At 39.0% G+C, this 23,326-nt stretch overlaps 1 protein-coding gene across 4 annotated transcripts in view; it reads left to right on the plus strand.

Annotated features, from left to right (window-relative positions):
• Positions 1-818: 818 nt before the first annotated feature.
• Positions 819-23,326, plus strand: part of LRCH1 (leucine rich repeats and calponin homology domain containing 1) — a 123,939-nt gene continuing 101,431 nt past the window's right edge. For 2 of the 4 annotated variants that reach the window (XM_065678232.1, XM_065678234.1), the window contains exon 1: positions 819-1,260. In XM_065678232.1, coding sequence (XP_065534304.1) covers positions 1,023-1,260 — 238 coding nt within the window. In that variant the 5' untranslated portion in view covers positions 819-1,022. The remainder of the gene's footprint in view (positions 1,261-23,326) is intronic. The other 2 variants (XM_065678231.1, XM_065678233.1) reach the window with 1 other exon arrangement.

Here is a 23,326-nt window from a genome sequence, read left to right on the forward strand (position 1 = left end):
AGAAGGGGCCAAAGAAGGTGGTGGGCAGACCTCCCGGGCTAGGCTTTAAAAGGGAACGCTGCGGGGAATGTTGTGACAAGAAATAGTGTGGCCAGCAGGGCCAGGGCAGTGATCATCGCTTGTACTCAGCACTGCTAGGCTGCACCTCAAATACTGTGTTCAGTTCTGGGCCCCTCACTACAAGAAAGACATTGAGGTGCTGGAGCGGGTCCAGAGAAGGGCAAAGAAGTTGGTGAAGGGTCTGGAGCCCAAGTATGATGAGGAACGGCTGAGGGAACTGCGGTTGTTTAGTCTGGAGAAGGCTGCTCAGCTGAGAACTTATTGCTCTCTACAACTGCCTGAAAGGTGGATTGAATGAGGAGGCAGCTGGTTTCTTCTCCGAAGTAACAAAAGATTGGAAAAGAGGTAACGGCCTTAAGCTGCCCTAGCGGAGTTTAGATTGGAAAAGTTTCTTCACTGAAAGGGTGCTCAGGCATTGGAACAGGCTGCCCAGGGGAGTGATGGAATCACTGTCCCTGGAAGTGTTCAAAAACCGTGTAGGTGAGGCCTTTAGTGACATGGTTTAGCGGTGGCCTTGGCAGTGCTAAGGTAATGGTTGGACCTGATGATCTTAAACGTCTTTTCCAATCTAGGTAATTCTATGATCTTAAGAAACCACGGAGGGCCAGGGCATTGGCGTTTGCACCTGAAGCAGGAGGAGGCCGGGGGGTGCACTGCGCGCCGCCGCTAGGTGGCGCCGCTGTGCCCGCCCCCGCGCCGCCCGCGGGCGCGGTGTCGGTAAAACGGAGGGGGGGGGGAAAAGGGCGGTGTGAGTCGGAGCATGCGCAGTGGGCGCGCCTCTTCCAGGCTGTTCGCCTCCGCCCCCTGCCTGCGCCGCTGCTCCCCCTCGTCGTCACGACGGCGGTGCCGCCACTATAGCGAGCGGGAGGAGGAGGAGGAGGAAGAAGAGAGGGAGGCAGGCAGGCAGGCAGGTCCAACGGCCCTCTCGGGTACCCCCAGCGGCGAGGCGGGCGAGGGGAAAAATGGCGACGCTGGGAAGCGAGTCGCAGCCCTTCCCTGCCACGGCTCTGGCGGCGGCAACGGCCGGGGTGGGCGGTGGCGGGTCGCTGGGCTTGCAGGCGCCGCTGAACCGCGGTCTGGAGCGGGCGCTGGAGGAGGCGGCGCACTCCGGGGGGCTCAACCTGAGCGGCAGGAAGCTGAAGGAATTCCCGCGCAGCACCGCCGCCCTCAGCCACGATCTCTCCGATACAGTGCGGGCAGGTGAGGCCAGGGGAGGAACTGGGGGCGCGGAGGGGGGGGCCCGGCCGGCATCTGCTTGCGGGGCGGGACGGGAGGGGAAGGTGGTTTTAATAGCCGGGGACCCGCTTTCTCCCTCCCCGCCCCCTCAGTCATCCTAGTGTCTTCTGTCTCCCTGTGAGGGACCCGCTTCACCCCTCCCCACCCTTCCACTCGACCTCCGTGTCATGAGGCATTCGTCTTCCCCACGGCACGTCCCTACACGGAAACCGAGCCCACTCCCAGCTCTCCGTGGACCCTATGCTTTCTTTATTGCCCCCCCCCCCCCCCCCCCCCCGCCTTGGTGTGTGAGGTAGGTGTTTGCCTACCTCCCATATGGCTGGATTCCTCCATTTCCCCCCCCGCGTTTGGTGAGGCAGAGGTAGCTCTCCCAAGGCACACTGGGGAAATGTGCGTGTGCATGTGTGTGGGGAAAATTCTTGCTCGCACCTGTCTCCTTCTCCCTCTGGGGAATGTGCGTCTCTGTGACACCCTTCACTGATCACTGAGGTCTGAGGTGGCAGCCAGCCCACCTTGGCATCGGTAGCAGGAGGAATGCATACATGTGTTGGGGTGGATACCTGCTCTTGCCACCTGACTGCTTGTAGGCAAACCTACCTGGCATGGAGGGGATAGAAGCTGGTAATGTAACCACATTAAGACTCTCATGTACCTCTGAACATGTCGCCTATAGATGAGACATATTCATAGGAACACTTCTGTTCTGCAGCTACCCCAGGTAGTGTGCTGCCTTTCACAAATGACACTTGTTCAATACTGGGGTTGACATCCACTCTTGTATCCTTACAGTCAGATAAGTTCTGGCTCTGTATGCATTGCAATCTTCCAAGACAACTGTGGAGAGAAAACACTGTCTTCACAGGCACTCTACATATTCTACATTGGGGGACACCATCATTACATAAATCTGCAGAAGGGACAGGCTCTTGCGTGACAACTGGGCAGGCAAGAGTGGTGAGGGAAGGTATATCCAGTCTGCATTTACCCTGCCCTCACATTCTCTTTCCAACATGAAAAAGGGCACACTTGCTTCTCACCTAAGGAGGCAGACCCCTGAAGAAGGTTATATCTGTTTTCTTGTCCCTATATTGCTAGGGGTTGGAACCTAATCCACTCTTTAAATAGTGCCACTTGATAGAACAGTAAAAACCTGCACTAGAAGAATATATTAGTGTATTCCTAAGATCTTTAGTGTACCGCCTCCGCATGCCCTTTTGTGTCCCCATTTGCCTGCTGAAGATACTTGTGTTGTAACAGCAAAGCGGCAGACAAGTAGTCACTTGTTCTTGACCCACAAAACAGCAGGTGCTATACCTGTGTGCAAGCATGTGATAACATGAACCTAAGCTCTCAACTACTCCTGCTCATGAGGGTATTTGTGCCTCCCGGTATGTGGAGACATATGTGCTGACTGCATACTTGTATCTATCCCAGCTATAGGGAACAGAGTAATGTCTCACTTGTGTAGTAGACATTGTATGTAATTGTCCTTTAGAGCTGTTGCTTATTTGCTTTTGTTGAATGGAGTTCACAATGGTCCATGTGAACACCTGTATCATGGAATCATTAAAGGAGAAATATGAAGGAAATTTGATAAATGAAACTGCCATGAATTGGTAGTATGTATTGCTATACTTGCCACTGACCAACTCAGTAGCAGATGTGAAAGGGGTAAGGCATGGTAGTGGAGCTGTATGTGGTTTGGAAGAATGACTTTTAGCTTGGCTCCCTAGCAAGACGTTTATTTCTTTTTAAAAAGTTACAGTCTAATGAAAACATGCTGTGATGCAAAATAAATAGTTTGGAAATCCAGAGAGTTAGCTTGTTTGGTTTGCCCTAATATTGATCTAAACTGTTGTAAAACAAAATTATGTACTGGAAAAAACTTTGTTTGGTGACTATAACATGTTAGTGTTTGTATATCGTGTGTGGCCTGTACAACCATGAGCATTGAGTTGTATGTATAGGTAGCACATGCTTGTTACATGCTTACTACTTCTAGTGATTTTTATGTTCAGAGGAGAGCTTAGGGAAAAAGTAGTGTTTGCTTTCAAGCATTAATATGCTTTTGTCAGAGTTTTCATGGAAAATATTCAATATGAAATTAAATGTAGAATGGGATTTTCATTCTCTTTTTCTTTGGTATAAACAGCAGCATAGAGCAGTCCATGTCTCAATCTCGTAACAACAGCAGCCCTTTTTTCACAGTACGTTTTTGGGAGAACCATGTGTTAATCTATATTTTTGTTTTTAACAGCGTGTTGCAACTGTTTGAAGGGAAATGTTTGCCTTGTGAGTTGTCCTGTGTTGATGCATTTCTGGAAAAGCTGTATTCCTTTTCATTTGCTACATTACATAAGTAGAATATATAAACAGAAGAGAGGCTTGGCTTAAGCCCAGGTTTCTGAAGCTCTTGGGGCAAACTCTTGATGGGAATTTTCTCTCTAGCTTCCTCTCCATAAATGTGCATAGTATAAACCCAGTACTTTCTTGTACTACTTGGGCTGTGTCCTTGCAGTGAGTGGCTTTTTATTTTTAGGTTTTGATGTGCTGACATGTGTGAAGCCCTGAAACTTTGGTGTTTGGGGTCGGGAGAGCCTTTCACTGTTAAAGGGCTGTTTTTTTTTTTTTTTTGTTTTGTTAGTGGTTTTTGGTTTGGTTTTTTTTAATATACTGACAGTGTATTTGCATTCAGAAAATAACAATCTATAGCTACTGTCAAATAAAACATTAATAAGCTTGTTTTCTAGAAAAGTTTGGAGTGCTTTAGGCAGGCCTGAAGAAGACTAAAGTGTTAAACTGTAAATTCTCTGTTCATGCATTTACGTGTTCTTTTTTTCCCAGAATTTAGAAATCAGATTTTACATAGCATTTGATACACTTATAAAAGGGATGTACCTTGGTTGCCTTTAATATCTGGGAGTGAATGGTTTGACTTTTCTAGTTTTTGTTGCACATTCCATTCTTGGCATGCTTTTTCTTCTATGTCTTTACTTTGCATAAAACATATTTTGCTTATAGAGACATGATAGGATGCTTTTCCTCAGTCTTTGCAAGTTTTGCTCAAGAGCTGAGTGACCTGGTCAGATGAACTTTCAAGCAGTGTCTTTGCACACAGAGGGGAGTTTGAATGGTGTACAGTACTATAAGAAGAAAATAAAACCTCTATGTAAAGCATCCTGAGTTTAGTCAGATGTTTAAAACCACATCAGTGTGGATGTGTTGCAAAAACCATTTCAAAAATAATAAATGCTATTCTTATCACTCTTATTACAGACTGAGTTATGCAGAAGGCAGTGGCACAGTAATTACATAGTTCTTAAGTAATAGCATGCAATTATATTCCTCAAAACCACTGGGAATGCTGGAAGCATGTTAGTTTATAAAAGAGGAAGAAAAAGCTCCAAAGCTGTTACTTAAATGTGTAACCATGGCTCCCTGTGTCACTTCTGTAGACTTTGGCTGTTTTTCTGAAGACAGATGCTCTCAAACTTTACTGGTGAATACCTGTTCCACCCATTTCTATTGTGTGAGTTAGGCATAAAAGGAAGGATTACTTGCTGCTGCTTCTGATGACATGAAAGTGAAGCAATAATTTTGTTTTCATCAAGTGTTAGATTGAAAAGAAACACTAATTGAAGTATTTGATTGCTAGTTTGGACACTATGAAGTTCTGGGAGGATATATATTTATTTTTTTGTGCTTTAGTTTGCTCACTAGATGAAAGATCTCCTACCTTCTGTGTTTTAAAATGTTTGTAAAAGGCAGTGCAGTCAGTGGTGGATACACCTTAGCCTGGCAGCATCTTTGAAATAGTTGATTGAATTGTATAACCAAGTATTTGTTCTCAGAATTGTTGAAAAATTACAGTATCACCTGAACAGCCTGAGAACCTGTAGTTTTTGGGTGCACTTAGCTTGAGTTTTGACGTCTAAGTGCTTCCTATGGGATTATGTAAAGGGAAAAAGTGAAAAATTAATGAAGTTACAAGTTGTCTTCCATCACAATTAAGTCCAGGAATGCATTTATTTGTACCCAGCAGTTTGAATTCCTTTCTGCTTGTCTTTCTGAAAAAATTATTTCTTGTCTTGGGGATTGATGCTGGTTCAGGTGAGATCCATTCCTTTCAGGAAATAATGATAATAATATCTTATTTCCTTTTTTTTTTCTTTCCCTTTTTATTAAATAAACACCTATGTTTGTTTAATAAAAAGTTTAACCAAGCCACGTGCAGGGTCCTACACCTGGGTCGGAGCAATCCCAGGCACAGCTACAGGTTGGGCGGAGGAGAGATTCAGAGCAGCCCTGTGGAGAAGGACTTGGGGGTGTTGGTCGATGAGAAACTTAACGTGGACTGGCAGTGTGTGCTCGTAGCCCAGAAAGCCAACCGTGTACTGGGCTGCATCAAAAGGAGAGTGACCAGCAGGTCGAAGGAGGTGATCCTGTCCCTCTACTCTGCTCTCGTGAGGCCTCACTTGGAGTATTGTGTGCAGTTCTGGTGTCCTCAACTTAAAAAGGACATAGAACTGTTGGAACAAGTCCAGAGGAGGGCCACAAGGATGACCAGGGGGCTGGAGCACCTCTGTATGAAGACAGGCTGAGAAAGTTGGGGCTGTTCAGACTGGAGAAGGGAAGGCTGTGTGGAGACCTTATAGCAGCCTTCCAGTATCTGAAGGGGGGCTATAGGAATGGTGAGGAGGGACTCCTCGCTAGGGACTATAGTGACAGGACAAGGGGTAACGGGTTCAAATTTAAACAGGGAAGTTTAGATTGGATATAAGGAAGAAGTTCTTTACTGTGAGGGTGGTGAGGCACTGGAATGGGTTGCCCAGGGAAGTTGTGAATGCTCCATCTTTGGCAGTGTTCAAGACGGGGTTGGACAGAGCCTTGGGTGACATGGTTTAGTGTGAGGTGTCCCTGCCCATGGCAGGGGGGTTGCGACTAGATGATCTTAAGGTCCTTTCCAGCCGTAACTTTCTATGATTCTATGTGGCCAGGGCTCTGAGCAGCCTGGTGTAGTTGAAGTCCCTGCTCATCGCACGGGGCGTTGGACTAGATGGCCTTTAAAGGTCCCTTCCAACCCAAAGTATTCTATGTATATTAGATTGCCATAATTTATCCTCTGTGGTTTTCTCCAGCTCCTTTATTAATGTAATTCTTCCTTCACTTAAGAGAATTATCCTAATTATAGCAGTAGATGTGCAGTTGATTCTACTTATCGTAAATGGAGGTTGCATTGGGAAGAACGTCATAGATACAGGCTACTTTGTGCTACTGCACAATTTCATGAACTGCCAATTGGACTATTGTTTAGAATTTGGTTATTATTTGGTCACTAGGGGAAACAAAAGATTTTATAGGCCCCTCTGCTTTTGAGAATATTCTCTGATAATTACTGCTTTGAATAGTTCATCATCTTGAATTTGTATTTTGGTTACATTGTGGGTTTTTTATATGAAGCTTGTTGAAAATCTTTCATTTTGCTAATTTTATCTAAACTCATATCAATAAAAATAACATTTTTAGTTATGAAAAAAAACCCCAAACCTATGTTTCTTCTCTTTATTATATAGTCAGACTCTTCCTACAAGCTTCCTGTGTTTATTTGAAGATTTCTAGCTTTACTTATTCTATCTCTAACACCAGTAATGTCCCAAGTGTATTAGGACAAGGAGGGAGGAAGAAATAAGTTTGTTTATCCTCACAAATGAATTGATTATTACACTGCATCCAAAATTTACGGGATGTAACTTTTTAGAGATTACTATATAATGTGTCTTTACAAGGCTAAAAAAATTAAGATAAACCCACTTGTATTCATTATTATGTATACAACACCATAATGTGGTCCATCTGGGCACCTCTGTTAATATATTCTAGTTGTGGGGTTTTTTTTGTCCTTTTTTTTTTTTTGTGATAAACAGACTTTGTAAAAGAGCTCTAAACTAAATTAATTTCTTGGGAGCATAGATGTGCTTAGCAACTTACAGCTGCAGAATACACTTACAAGCCCCTTTGGCCCTTTTTCTTCCCCAGGTCCGGCAATGTTCTTGCTTGTGGATCGTCTAAACATCAAGGCTGTTAACTCCTGTTGGAAAGAGTGTATTAGTTCTTCTGCTGCATTGAGTCTAGTCAGTTGTGCTTTTGAAAGTTACCTCTTGTCTGGAGATTTATGCCCCCATACCTGAAATGCTGTCAGTGACTTTGCAGGTGCTGTTAGGCTCTTCTCAGAACAAAATGAAGTTAATTAGCTCAGAGTGCTTTTTGTTTCTTGAAACAAATTAGTACTCAATTGCCTGGTTACTGTGTCAGAATGTGGCTTGTGTAGATTGTCTTTCTACCACTGACTCTGTGTGCTTGTCCATCTCCTTCCCCAGTGTGGTTTTATGTTGTTTGTTTCTTTTTTGGCTAGCCTGCTTTGTTTGTAGAGAAGCTTCAAAACTAGTGCAAGAGCTAGGAGGTAGGAGAGATGACAGCCTAGAAATCACATAATAGGAGTGTGAAACACCTCAGTTTCAGCAGGAGTAACCTCAGCTGTTTATTGAACCTCTACCCTTAAAGTTAACTTTCAGTTTAGGGTGGCTTTTTTTTAAACAGCTTTACCTAGAACTGCCAAAACTATGCTTGACCATGCTGTGCATGTAAATGGATGAAAACCTGTTGATTCTGTAGAAGTGTTATCACTTTGTGTCTTTGTGTATTGGGTTTGTGTGGCAAAGTTTTGGCAGCAGGGGGACTACAGGGGTGGCTTCTGTGAGAAGCTGCCAAAAGTTTTCCTCATGTTTGCCAACTCAAAGACAGACCTACTGTTGACCAAGGCTGAGCCCATCAATGATGGTGGTAGCACACCTGGGATAACATATTTAAGAAGCATGGTGGGGAAACACTGTGCAAGGGTAACTGTTGCCAGAGAGAGGAGTGAGAATATATGAACAAAACAGCTCTGCAGACACCAAGGTCAGTGCAGAAGGAGGGGAGGAGGTGCTCCAGGCACTGGAGCAGAGATGCCTCTGCAGCCTGTCATGCAGACCATGTTGAGGCAGATCTCCAGCTGCAGCCCATGGAGAACCCCACACCATAGCAGGGGGATGCCCGAAGGAGGCTGTGACACCATGGGAAGCCTGCACTGGGCTTCCAGAGTGGGCTTCAGGTGGAGGAGGCTCCTGATGAACCTGTGACCTTGTAGAGAGAGGAGCCCATGCTGGAGCAGTCTGTTCCTACAGGACTGCATCCTGTGGAAGGGACCCATGCTGGAGCAGTTTGTGAAGACATCTGTAGAACAGCAGAGATGGTGTGAATCTTAATACAGTTACTACCTGTAGAGTTTTGAATACTTTTATGTGAGGGGAAAAGACCAGGGTATAGAATTTGGTATGACAAAGTAGAACTGTGACTTAGAAGAGGAAGGGAGCTAATGACAATGTAATATAGGTTTGAACAAGAAAATGGATGTATTGAGCATTTCATTTAAAAGCCAAAATGTCATAAAAAGTGAAGATTTATGAATTACTGAGTGAAAATATATGAAGTGGTAGAAGTGAAAGAAGGAAAAGTGTATAAGCAGGGATGTGAGCTGTATATTCTTGATTGAGTGTAATGGCTTGGAATACTATTCTGCTATCTGTAAAACTGAGGAAAATTTATTGAGCAGTTGCATTAATAATTGTTAGAATTTTTTGAACAGAGAATTAGATAAACAAGTCAAATGACTTGACTTTAATATAAATGATGTTTACAGGCTTTATGCTACAAACAGCAGTTTAGAATTTATACTTTAAAAGATTAACTCTTGAATGTAAGTTTGGGAAGCTTAGCAACCATTTGTCTGCTGCTTACAGAGTTAAAAGAGCAGCCAAGATGGAGGGATGGTGTTTTGCATGTTAAAATGACCATTCTAGGAAGGATGAATAACTTCCTCAGGCCACAGACTGTTCATTCTGACTGCTTGGTTGTTGCTGGCTCTGTTACTAAGCATCTACTAGATTTCTGAACGTTCCCAAGCTAGTTAGATCCCAAATTCACAACTAAAATCAATATGATTTAAATAATTTAAATGTCACTTCTGAAACCAGAGAGGTATCTGCAACATGTTCTCTGAGACCAGAATTATGAAAATAGCTACTTATCTCTTGGGTTGAAAACTAAAGAGCCAGAAATGTTATCACAATATTCAGCATGCAAATCACTGTCAAAAGTGGAAATGGGAATTATGTTTCCTGACTTCTAACTGTCCTCTGCTGACTGTAATTTGCAAGGTATAATGCACACATCAGAGTAGTTCTTTGGAAAGGTACTGAGGAGGTAGGCTTCTGGAAGAATAATTAATTTCCCCTAAATTTGTGGGTAGATGTATCCTTGTGGGAGGAGTTCACTTCTAAAATTCTAAGGCTTCTCCCCAGCCTCTTTCCCCTAGGGGCATCTTGCTGGCCAGCTTGCCTTTTTATCTCTTTTCTACCTTGTATGGTGCAGAACACCATAATATCTGTAAACCTCTTAACTATTTAAAAATAGAAATTACTATAACAGTCTCTCGTCCTGTCCCAATCCGTAGGGGAAATAGTTTTAAAGTACAAAAAACCCAAAAAAAGTCAAAACTTGTGAGGCGATGATCTTGGCAAAGCCAAAGGAGAGTTAGTTTTACATTTAATTTGGAGCCGGATGTTTGCACTCACTTTTGAAGCTGCTTGGAGTGTTTCATGTTCAGTTGAGCTTGTGGGAATTCTGACTTTAGTTAAAAGCTAGCTGATAACTTTCATGATGCCAGTGTGAGGTAACTTTTCTAAGTGTGGTTAGAGGAGTTACTGGTAGTAGCTGGAGGTTTTGAGTATCGCAGTAGAGTTCTTGAATTGATACTGAGAAGCAAAACAAGAACAAAAAGCCGAGCACTGTGTTAAGTGACCTGTGCTGCTGAATGGATAAGGTTTTTCTGTTGGTTTTCTGTTGCTGGGTGATTTTATTCCTTATTGCAAGATTCAGTAATTGTGATACTGAGTCTGGAGAATGTGAACTTGCACAGGTGGTTTGCTTTACCTTGGTTTGGAAATACTCTTTGTAGAGTAGAAAGAATTATTTGTGCTGAAAAATAGGAAAATATGTCAGTAGATACTTGTCTGTTACCTTTTCTGTTTTTCAATACATGAATGTATTGAAATACTTCAGTTGCTTCCATATATAAATTCCAAATGTTGTAAAGATTATAAATGTTTTGTGTCTCCCTACAATTGTTTCTACACTTTCTTGAAAATCCTTTTTGAAGTACATGTTGCCAATATCAAAGTAGGCTTGAAATGCCTGCTTTAAAAATAGAGTTTTTGTTTCCAAAACTGCAGTGCTGTAAAATGCAACATTGGTAACCAATGTAATGTCTTATTTTTGGATTTCACTATATAGAGTAGTTAGGTGTTTTCTACTAATGCAGTCCTATAAATATTTCTTTCTGATAGAAGGAGGCACTGCTGGGACAGCTGACATTAATATGTGGGTGGAGGATTTAAAGTCTATCACTTTTTGAATGAAACTAAATTCATTAAAAACCATCTTGGAAGTATATTTAAACACGGCACATGCCTTGATTTCTTTATACTGTAGTTTATATTATAAAGTAGCATCTTTCAAAAGTAGCAGAGTAACAAGTGACAATTTCACTTTGATTTATTGTGTGTTTACAGACATGTCAGATTTTCTTAACATCTGAAGTCTGCATCTTTGGTTGTGCTATTTATAGTGGCAGCACTACATTAGACAGGCAAAAAGTAAAAATGAAAAAAGTTAGATGATAAATAAAAAACCTTCCACATCTAAACATGAACAGAAGAGCATGCATGATAAGTTGGATCTGTTGTTTTTGGTGAACAGAGACAAATAGATTCATAAAATGTTTGTGCAAAGATAAGTGAGGGGTAAAACTATTGACTACTTGACAGGTCATATCATTTCCATTGTTACATTATTGTATGTTGGATAGTGAGGCCTAGCTGAATTTATTCAATTCAGTCTTTTCCAGGCATGGCAAGTGTAGTAACAACAAAGCTGTGCATTTGTTTGGTAGGGAAGAAGGAAGAACATGGTGTCATTCGTAAGTTACATAATTAAAAAAATACAGACAGTGATGCAGACTTCTGGGGTGGCATTTCTGGTCCATGGTGAAAGGAGATTTCTCAGCAGTTTGGGGGAAGGTGTCCTGGTTATTAAAGAGCAGCTGAGCATGGTTAAGGGGAGAAGCTTAAACCCCGGTTTCCCATGCTTGTTGTGTGTTGTGTTGCTAGGGTTTATTTTTACTTTTTCTCTGGAGTTCATCCCAGTTCAAGAAAATTTGTCTTTTTGCTTTCCACCATGTGCAGTGTCATTTCCCTACTCGTTAAGTTTTGCCTGTGATCCCTGTTCCGAGATTTGAATCGCAGTCTGGCTGAATGCCTATTCTTTGCCTTACCAGCCAGTTCAGATTGCTTTGTGTTAGTGACTTTTTTTCTGGTTTTTTTTTTTTTTTTTTTTTTTAACCCTCACTCATACATGTCCTGTCACTTGCAAGTTTTACCAGAGGTGGTATTTTCTCCTTTTTAGTAACGTTGTTGAAGAAAGATGTATGACCAATATTTTTTTTGGGGGGGGGGGGAGGTCCATCTAAAATGTTTTGTGTTTCCATACTTTGTCTTATTTTAAGACCTTATCAGTACTGGTACATAGTTGTACACAACATCAACATATTTTTTCATTATATATAGTTCTTGATAGCTTTTTTTTTTTTAATCTTTCATAGGAAAATGATGCAGTTTATTAGTTTCTGCACATTTTGACAAAGAGAATGCTTTATGGAATTACAGATGTATTATAATGGATGTTTCCATTATCTGAATTTTCAAATTTGATGGCAAACTATCATGTTAGTTTGACAATGTGTAGTTTCATCCATTATTTTTCTGGGATATTTTTGGGGGTTGAAAGAGGCTGCTTTAAAGAAATGATGTATTTCTTCCCTGTCTTTGGAACTGCCATCTTTATTTTTTCATGTGCTAAATCAAATTCAACAGGAAAAGTGAAGATGATCTATTGCACACTCTTCAAAAAAATCTTAGATGCATGTGGAATGGACATTATGATTTGAATGAAAAAGATGAGCTAAAATAAAATATCAAATTCAATTTGCTAAAATTTTTGTAAGAGAATTTAGAAATAAGAGAGGCACTTATTGGAGTGAGTTCAGAGCAGGGCCACAAATATGATCAGAAGGCTGGAACACCTTTCCTATGAAGGCAGGCTGAGAGACTTGAGGTTGTTCAGCCTGGAGAAAAGAAGGCTCTGGGGAGACCTCTAGAGCAGCTTCGGGTGCCTAGAGGGGCTGACAAGAAATCTGAAGAGGGACTTTTTTCAAGGGCACGTAGTGACAGGACAAGGGCAAATGGCTTTAGATTGAAAGAGGAGGGGTTTAGATTAGATATTAGGAATAAGCTCTGTACTGTGAGGGTGATGGAACACCAGACTTCAGGTGCCCTGTACCTGGCAGTGTTCAAGGCCAGGTTGGACTGTGGTTTGAGTAAACTGGTCTAGTAGAAGGTGTCCCTGCCCATGGCAGGTCAGGGGTGGGAATTAAATGGTCTTTAAGGTCCCTTCCAACCCAAACCATTCTATGATTATGATATTGCAGCTATTACTGCTATGTTAAAATGTGCTGTGTGTAACTTAGTTCAGTCAACCAGTAAGTCACTTCTAAGGGTAGAGAAAGTAATCTTACGAGTTTCTTGTGTTTTGATTAATTTAAAAGCCTTTTATAAAATTGAATTGAGTGTTAATATAATGACTTTTGAGATTATTTCTAGTTCTAGTTGGTCCTAGCAGAGACCTTGTTCTATGTTTCTGTTAAAAATTACCTTGTAAACTTTGCTGTTTTCAGTGAGTTATTTCATTGTTCTGTAATGATGCAGGTTCTAACTGGTTTTACAGATTGGAAGAACTAAGAAACAGAAATTTTGAATGGCTTAATCCAGATCTCATAAGAGATAGAGGATAGAACTGTGGAAGGAATCCAGCTTTGGTTCTCTGACTTTTATGTCTCCATGAGGACAGCATAAGATATATTGAAGAATGTGTGTTGAGACATTTGAATTGAAGCTTTGTTCTGGAAGATGTTGGGATAGTATTAAAGACCTAAACCTTTAAGCTTTCATTACGTTTTGAAGTCCTGAGAGTGATTCTAGATGCATTAACACAGAAACAAAGAGCTCATGTTATAGCAGCATCTGGCACAGAAGCATGATAGCATGATTCAGAAATACTCAGTCTCTAAAAGAATATCACTATAGATTTGCAATCAGTTAGGAATTAAATAATATGTGAGTATTAACTTGAAACACCAGCATTTTGGCAAGAAGTGCTGTATACCCTCTGTCAGTTTTTGTATCCTTGTACATCTGGCTTCCTAGAGAACTGAAAAGGTTATTTTTGGCCTAGTGCCCAGGGCTAAAAATGGCTTCTGGAATCTTATAGCTCAGTTTGGGGTTGAACTGTTCCGTGTGGTAGTAACATAACTGCAGTAACTGGTAGTCTCACTGAAGCATTTTAGTTATGCACTTAAATGTTAAGCTGTGGGAGATGTGGCCATGTGATCCCTCCAACATCCAGTTTATCAGAAAAATTTAAGCTGTGTTTATGAAGCAATGGTAGCCTGAAAAAACCCTCCAGGCTTTTCTACAAGTACTCGTTAAAGGGAAGAAAGAATGAGTATAAGGTTTAGCATCTGCAGGGCAAGCTTCTAAAATGAAGTAATAAATCCTTATATTATTATGGGAATTAGTGAAGCACAAGCATTGCAGTTGAGACTATACATATGGGGAATAGAATGAGTCTGTGAAGTTCCCTTATGTTTCTATCCAGTATAATAGGATTTGCCTTTAAAAGTGGAAGAAAACACCAACCAAACCAAACTCTTCACCCAAGAAACAAGTACACCAGTTACTATATGTGAATATGTGCTTACAATAAATGTAGGTTTCTGAATGATTTCTGCATAATTTGGATGATTACATAACTTGGAGTTTGGAACAGTCAGGAGAATATTGAGAGGCCCATTCTTTAAAGCTGAAAAATCTTACACCCATATAAGGGCTGAAAAGGAGACTTACGAAAAGGCTGCGTATTGCTTCCCTCTACATCGCTCTCAAATCTGTTAGCTGTTTCCCAAATTTTTTAGTTGGATCAATGAGAATAATGAATAGTGCTGAGGGAAAATCGCACTTTACTGACTAGAATTTGTGTAAAGTGACAATTATATTCATTTTTTGTGGGTGAAGTCAGCATGGACAAATTCTGTATGAAAAATCAGTGTTGCTCTAGGCATAGCTCAAATGTCTATAAAACATTTGTTCTAAAATCTCCTGAGAAATCAGCCTTGGGTTTCTGGGTTCTAAATTTGCAGTGTAAGGTTTTGTTAATACAGAAGTCTGGAAATATGCCAAAATCAAATGAGTTCCGATCAACCTCGTGATCGCACAAATTTGAGATGGCCAGACCAGTGAATCACTGCTAATGTTTGAGAGCTATCTACTTCCAAAATTACTGTTTCTAAAAGACATTAATAAAAAAATATTTATGTAAAAGAATCATTCCAGTTCACTTCCTGTAACATACCTGTGCTCCATCTGCAGGAATGTTGAGTTTTGCTTACCTGGATTAACCAGAAACTTTGCCAGCTGTCTTAAATACAGCCATCCCTCTAAAGCAGAATCTTTTGTTTCTTGTTTTCATGGCTAACTAGTCTAAGCTGTTTACATTTTTTCCTTATACCCTCTAGCCAAATAGTTTTACAGAATGTTAGCTATTAAAAAATTATTTTTGATATGTTACTTACTGAAGATAAATCACCTTCTCAAAGTATTTGAAGAAATGAGACTGTTTCAAAAAATTTTCCTTCCTTGTCTCTAACTAAACCATTTATTTTTGAAACGTTGTCATCATAGAGAAATAAAAATATTTGCAGTTAGAAGGTACTCTTCTGCTTGTAACTGATTCAGCTGGGAAAAACCCACAGGTGTTCTGTGCTCAGTGCATTTATGTTATGTCACTGTGTATTAAATATTAAATACATTATAGAGGAAAAAAATTTCACTTGCTCTGTGCATAGTATGGTCATTTCAATATGTTTCTAAATCCTTTGATGCATGAGATAGGTAGAGCTTGAGTCAAGATGTGTGAAAGTGGGGACATATGCAGAAAGATATTATTTTATTGGTAATTATTATGATCAACTTGTTAAATTAAGGTCATATGAGAATAACCACTGCTCTTTCCTGTGGAAGAGTGTAATTTATTCCCTGGGAAGCAGTGTTGCAAAGAAAATAGTAGAGCAATAAACTTGTTAAAGTATTTTGCCTTATTAATGGAATCTGCTTTCTTTTAGAGGAATTTGTCTAATATCTCAACAATATATAGTCACTTCTGTTGTTCTTTACCAGAGGTATCTCACCTTATTTCATGCTGCTGTTTTCATTCTTGAGCTAGTAGACTATACTTACTGAAGCATGGGGTAGTTGATTAGTCTTAACACTAAGAGACTTTCATGTTGATACAGTTTGACACTCTTCTTAATACTGGCCATAAATTTCCCTGAGTCTTTGTATCTAGATCAGAAATTTATGGCTTATATGTGCTGTCTTGATTTTAAAGCATGCCAGTGATAATAGTATGATTAATTATACATTTCCTTTGGGAATAAATAAATGACGCACACTGTTTTGTATTTTAGCTTCAACTTCTGATCATTTGATCTTTTTCAGCAAATCCCCTGTATCAGTGGATACAGTTTTGCAGTTGTTTATAAATTAATTTTTACCTTTGTCATTAATGAGGTAAGAGCTTTGGTTAATGAGGGATAATTCCTATTACTCTAATTTAAGATGCTACTGCAGTTGTCCATTTAGCTTCCTGCTGAAAGGTACTGCCCATCTAAGCAGGGTGACAAGACTAAATGGAGATGAAGGTGGATTTAAAATAACAGGACAAGCCCTGAATTGTGGTGTGGAGGAGCTGTCATGTGATTCTGCTGTCCCCGTTCTTGAGAAGGTAACCACCAACAGAGGAGTGGAGAGCAGAGTTGAGGTTGCTACTGTCTTACATTGCCATAGTCAATATTGCAAGGGCTTGTGAATCACTCCTGAACAGACAAACCTTACTGGTGTTCTACTGTGAAATATGATTTCAGATCCCAAATCTCATCATGTCATGAATCCTCATAGGTTTGTTTGGTTTTTTTTGTTTTTCTTTTGTTTTCTTTGGGTTTTTTTGGGTGCTTTAACCTTTTTATTGTCTTTCAGTTATTAACAGCTTGAACTTGCTGTTACTTATAGCACCATTAACATCAATCAGTGGCAGATTTTATCAGCAATGGCTTTGTGTTCTTGAATGGAGAGTCTCAAAAATCTTGACTGATGTTGGGTTGTGAGGAAATGCATCTAAAAATTCCCATACCAGACAACTTCCTTGAAGATACTGGTCAGTTTCTCTGAGTAGATGTCAGCTTAACACTGCAGCCAAATCAAAATGACTGATGTTCTGGTATGAACAAATCAAAAAGGCTCTTCAAGTAGGCAGTATATTCCCAGGAGATTGTAGAATATGATTTGTTTCAGTAGTGTACAAGTTTTAGCTCATGATGGTGGGTTTTTTTAAAGATGTCAAAGTAGTCTTTTCCTTGCAGCAATTTTACACTTGTGCCTCCTTTGGTATTTTGCTATATGAATTACAGACATAAAAATGAAGGTTATTTCTAATGTTGCATCAGGTTTTAAATCAAATACAGCAAAAGTTGCTTTTTAATTAGGAATTCTTCCTTGAGTAGCCGTTCAAGAATAGATTGCTTGACAATTCTGTTTATAGAAACAGGATGTTTTGGTTTTACGAAATGTGGATTTCTTGGGAACTCAATTTGAAAAAGTGTTCGTCTTGCCTCCACCCTTGGTGGAATGCAGATGACATCAGATTTTTTTATGTACTGGCGCTACGGCCAGCCAGTACATAAAGACCAGCTTAAGAAGTGTCAATGACATGAAAGGAATTGCATGCTAAACAGCCTTACTATTTAAAGTGAATTGGTGGTATTGATTTCCAGATGAAATCAATGGTGATATGGTGATCATATCTAAGGCAATAAAAATCGGTGGGTTGGATTTTTACGTATAACATTTTAAGTATTCTAACTGACTGTGGTGTAGGTTCCACTTTAGATAATTTTGTGATGTTCCTACAACATATGTTTTCAACTACATGTCTTGTCTGGCAAAGCTGTGTTGTTCACTTCTTCTGGATCTCTTATCTGTGGTTTTCTTTCACATGTGATAATTTTGGTTCAAATGTAATTTTATTTTAGTGGTAACTCTTCCCTTTGGAAACTTATGGTTAAGATCATGTAACAGCTCTAAAATCTAGCTTCTTTAAACTGAGTATTTGTAAATTAAAAAGGCAAGTGTCAGTTAATATATGCAGTTAATATAATAAGGCCTTATTCTAACTTTGTATCTAAATTTTATGGGAGCATAGGGTAACTCGGGGTGGAAGGGACCCCTGGAGGTCATCTAGTCCAACTACCTGTGCAAAGCTGTGTCAAGTATGAACTTGTTCAGTCTGTTCTTGCCAGCTGAGGCATATTTTGTTTCGCTGAGGTATTCCCAATTATCTTGAACTCCCACGTATTTCTCCTGTTGCGAATGCCCAACATTTTTTTTGGTAAAAGAATATCCAAGGTGATTAGATTTTGTTTAGACACCTTTTGTCTGCTGATGTATTTACCTGTAAACCTACTTGTAGAGTTTTGCTCCAGTTGTATATTGACATAAATTCTGACATGCTATGCATCTATTACCAAGTGCAGACTCTCATTGCTAGTCTGTGCACGGAATACTGAAGAAAGGACTTAGGTTAATGCATTTTGAAAGCATTTTTACACTTTTAAAGAGAATATGGTGATCTTGGTTATAATTTTAAACTATTCTGGGTACATTGGGGGTTCTGCATTTGAAAGATGTTAATGAGGAACTTGTAGCACTTGAGACTGAAATGCTTAGTAAGAATAGTAGGAGACAAATCTGTTTAGGTTGAGATACCATTTTGTTTAGTTCCTCCCTCCACCTTGCCCTTTAAGTTCTGATTGCAACTATGGAATGCCTGTGTTTTAAAATTACTGAACTGTTTAAGTAATGATGGTAAGTTTTATTTGTTCTGGGTTAACCCCAGTAGGCAGCTAAGCCTTTTGCAGCTGCTTGCTCTTTCACTCCTTCACAGTGAGATGGAGAAGAAAATTGGAAGAGTAAAAGTGTGAAAACTTATGGGTTGAGATAAAGACAGTTTAATAGGTAAAGAAAAAGCTGCATGTACAAGTTAAGCAAAGTAAGTTGTGATGTGGGTTCTGGTTTGTTTGGTTTTTATTGGGTTTTTTTGGGTGGTGGGAGGATTTTTTTTGTTTCTTTTTTTTTGTTTGTTTTTAATTTGCCAGTTGATGCACAAATGCAGGTAGAGCGAAAGGTAGGCATAACTGAAGTTACTGGCAAAATCCCTTCTGTCTGATGAATCTGGGATTTTCCCTGTTCTGAATTTCAGAAACAAATGATACTTTATAGGGCTACATTATAGCAGTGCAGGGTAGCTTAGTGTATTCTTTTATCTGGGTAAACATCAGCCCAGGTTTATTCAACCTGTTTCCTTGGCAAGGTCTCCTGTAACCCTGCTGTATTTAGCCTGCTGTCAGCACCTGAGCTTAGTTCAAAAGGAGTTTCAGTATGTCTGTGTCACTGTGATTATTGTAGTAGTGTGAGTGTCTATACAATGTGACTTAGCATTTGAAGCTGTTGAAAGAATTATTCTTGCACACTAGCTAGTATGTTGTCTACCCTGTTATGCCTCCTTTTAAATTCTTACTTTCAAACTGTCTTGGGGAAACTGTAGTGCTGTATCAGCAGTAATGTAAATAATATGAGGGGAATTTGTTCTTGTATTCCAGTATCTGATTGTCAGAAAATTATCTAATGATATTTATATTGACAGCAATATATATTTTCATTGTATGCATTGTTGCTACTGTGTAACTTCATTAAATATGGTTTTAATATGTGGAAGTTTTCCTCTCCTCCCCCACCCAACTGGAGGAAGAGTATGATAGAAGACAAATACTTGTTTTTCTTAGGTTTCTTCTCTTTAGTTTCTCTAGCAAGTCACCAAAAACTGTAGCTGTTAAAAGCAAGACAGTTAAAACCTGTTCTTTGAATTTAATCAGATTAAAATCTGCAGGAGAATTTATCTGTGGCAAGATGATACCAGACTACTTTTATTAGTCAGCTATATATTAGTATAAAATGGTTCAGTAATGAAATACTTGAAGGCTATTCAGCATCACTGTTCTTACGTGGAATTTTGTTTCTGTTGTTGTATGATACCATTCGCTTGAAAAGCAGTAACATTTAATCAAGTGGTGTCTTAGAATATAGTTCTCTCAAAACTCTCTTCCATTAATAGAATTTTCTACTCTTTAATGTGGTTACTGATACATTTTCTACCTCATAAAATATTAATGCAACATCTAGAAGTATTTCTATTTTTTTATTGTCATTTAGTGTAATAATATCCATGAAAGGCTATAAACTTTGAGCAGTAGATTTCAATCTGAGAAGTGAGAACCTTCATGTTATAAATGGAGAAGTTGATGAATGGAACAGGCAGGAGATATACTTTCTCACTAGCAAGTTTCTAAATAAAGTTTCATTTGAATTCAAATTCAGTTGTCCTTACAGTAAGCTGTAAGCTTGAATGGAAAAGGAAGCACAGCGAGGATAGCAATTTAGTTTATATCCTTCATTGCATTTATATAGTTTGGTAACATCAGTATTTTCCTTGAGGGAATTATTGCTCAGTGTTCCGTAGTTTTCATTTAAAATGTTTGTCAGTCAGTATACCTGGCAGTAAATTAATTGGAGGAAATATTTATACAGTATCATTTGACTGCACCATCTGCAGTGTTTTTCGGTACTTTCCACTGGATTTCCACTGTGGTAGTAGGTAGTTTTTTAGACACCTTTTTTTCTTAAAAAACAAAAGAAGCCTTTGCTCTTGGACTCACATAAAACTACTGTGTAAACACTGGAGTGCAGATACACCTTTAGCTATTTTTACAGCAGTTTACTAATTTGGAGAAAAAATTGTAAGTTAGGTAGCATATATCTGTTATTTTGCACAATCGCTTTAGTAGGTAACTTGGAATGGCACAATCAATACATCTGTGCTGTATGTGAGGAGTGAGATGAGATGGCAAGGCTTAATCTTAGGATATGTTTGGAAATGTATCTATCTTCCCCTTTTTTTTTTCCCTCCTCTTTTTTCTCTAGTCTCTGTTTAACAATAATAAAACTAGTTAATTAGAAGAAGACTCAAGTCTTACTGCAAATACCTACTGGCCTTCCTCTGAGGAAGAATGAAGGGAAAAGAAAATTGAGCCCACCTCTTTATGCAGAAAAACAAATTCTTAGGTGTAACCTTTTGAAAAGAGGGTTCTCTAAGAACTTTTCTTTTTTAGTTGTGCAAGACAGTGGATCTGTAATTTGGAATGGTTATTTAATAAAGAAAAGTCTACAAAACAAACGTGATCACCTTGTTTTCGTTTACTTTGTTTTCAGTGGCCTGTGTTACTTGGAACTGAAACTTGTAAAAACAATTTTTAATACCAAACAGTAACTTTCAGCTCCTAACTGAAGGACATTGCATTGCACAAATAAATACCTTCTTATTTGTGACGGAAGGTAGTAATTTAGGACTCTTTGGAAAAATCTTTTGCTATTTTTATGTACCTTTTCTGTATGGAGTGATCTGTAATTGCCTACCTGATATCTTCCCTCAAGTGAATGAGATGAGTGTGAAACTCAAAGATGAACTAGTCGAAGTTAACAAAACAACCTTATGTTGGATACCACAGCCCCAATATTTCTCTGACCAATGATTTACAATATTACATATTTCTAGCAAATGGCATGTGTTGTTGTATAATTATATTTCCTAGAATGCTAATTTTAATTTCAGAATAAATGAATTGGCCTGTTTGTGCTTGTGTTTTTATTCTTGTGAAAGCTTACTTTGCCAGGACTAGTTGAGTCAGAATTTCTGAAGCTTGTCAGATAAGTTTTCCTTGTTTTGGTGAGACCACTGAATATGTTTCTTATGTGCTTGTAAGACTTTGATGGAAATTTAATTTATAGATCACTGTTACTTTTTATCCTTTATTTGTATGTGTGTATATATATATATATGTAGGTGTATCTTACTCAAGCATAGGCTTTCTAAGCCTTTGTAGGGTAAGTAGGGTACTTATTTGCCAGATAAAGCCACAGTTAAGGCATAATAATATATTTCCTTAACAAACTACTCCCTGGGGTAACTATCCACATAGAAACACATTTGTTTTTAGTTTTATAATTCTATGCAGGCAAAATACTTCAAATTACATTGGCTATTGAAATTACTGCTTACAGAGTTTTGTATAAAGCAGTTTCTTAAACAAGGATGCACTTGAATAAAGAGCTGCCTGAGTCTTGTGCATTGTATTCTCTCGTTTGCAGGGGTGTTCAAGCACTTGCCCATAGCCATGTGGGAGAATTATGTATGCACATATACACACTTCAGGCATATAGACCTAAAATTTGGATTTCCATTTTCTTGTTGCTTCGAGGAAAAAAAAAAAAAAATAAAAGAACATTTTTATGTCCATAATTTGAGCAGTAGATGTCTTTTTAGTGTAGTCATGGGAGCTTTTCAGGATCAGTTTTAGGAACAATTTGTGATTTATGCAGAATTATTTAGATAAGTTGCATATATATTTAATTCTGGACTTGGTTGTTAGAATACATACTTATGGAAGTATGTTATTTTTACAGTAATTTCTGCATGGTCACATTTTTATGTGTGTGTGTGTATGTATGTGTGTATATATATATGTATATATATATATACATATATATATATATATATATATATATATATATATATATATATATATATATATATATATACATATATATATATATATATATATATACTACTACCACTAGCAGACTTCTGTCCTGTTGAGTCAGACCGGGAGCAGAATGAGGCTGTTGGTGCTGCCTGTGTTTGTATGTATGCTCTGTGTATGTCATCATTGTCTGTGTAGCCAGTTGTGTATATATGTATATATGTGCTTCTGCCTGCTGGGAATGCATTTTCCACCTGACTACTGGTTGGACCTGCTTGCATGGAGCTGCAGTAGCTTCTCTTCTCTCAGGTTGTCCAATCTGATGGATACTTTCCCTTAATACCTCTTAATTGTGATGTTTCAACATCAATGCTTTCTTAAGGTTTCTTAATATGGAAATTGGAGAATATTGATTATAGATACAAAGTATTTGATGGATCTTGTGTATCAGCATTTACTTAAAAAAACAAGTCTTCTGAAGGAAGTGAATGAAATCAGTGTCTTGCGTAGACACCCAACACTTGTAAAATACAAATTCCGGCATAGGTGAGCGTGTTGACATGGAAAATTACTCAGTGTGGAGAGACTTCGATTTTGCTAACTTCTGTTACCCATTCATTTTGAAGTGATATGTTTTATTAAATACAAAGTGATTTTGAGTCTTCAGCAGTACAACACTGTTTTCAATAAGCAGGAAGCACGCGCATGACTTCAGTGTTGTGTTATAAAGCAGAAGAAAAACAATGTCACTTGAGTATGTGACATCCTTTTAGCCATCACCACAGTATTTTAAAGTTAGATTGTGTATGTCTGACAGAATAGGCAAGAGAAAAATTCTGCCTTTCCAGGGCTGTCCCTTGGTTTTGTAACATTCAGTATCTGTCTTCTTAATAATTTAATGAAGTATAACAAAGGTTACAGAGAATCAGAGTGATACAGTGCTGATACAGGTGTATCCATAGCTATGGTGGCTACATATATAAAAAGTCTCTTTGGACAGTCCTGATGTTTTGGGGCTGCAGGAATGGGGAGTACTGCAATAACCACAATGTGCCT

This window comes from Lathamus discolor, chromosome 4 (genome assembly GCF_037157495.1).
Source record: "Lathamus discolor isolate bLatDis1 chromosome 4, bLatDis1.hap1, whole genome shotgun sequence".
Classification (NCBI taxonomy): Eukaryota; Metazoa; Chordata; class Aves; order Psittaciformes; family Psittacidae; genus Lathamus; species Lathamus discolor.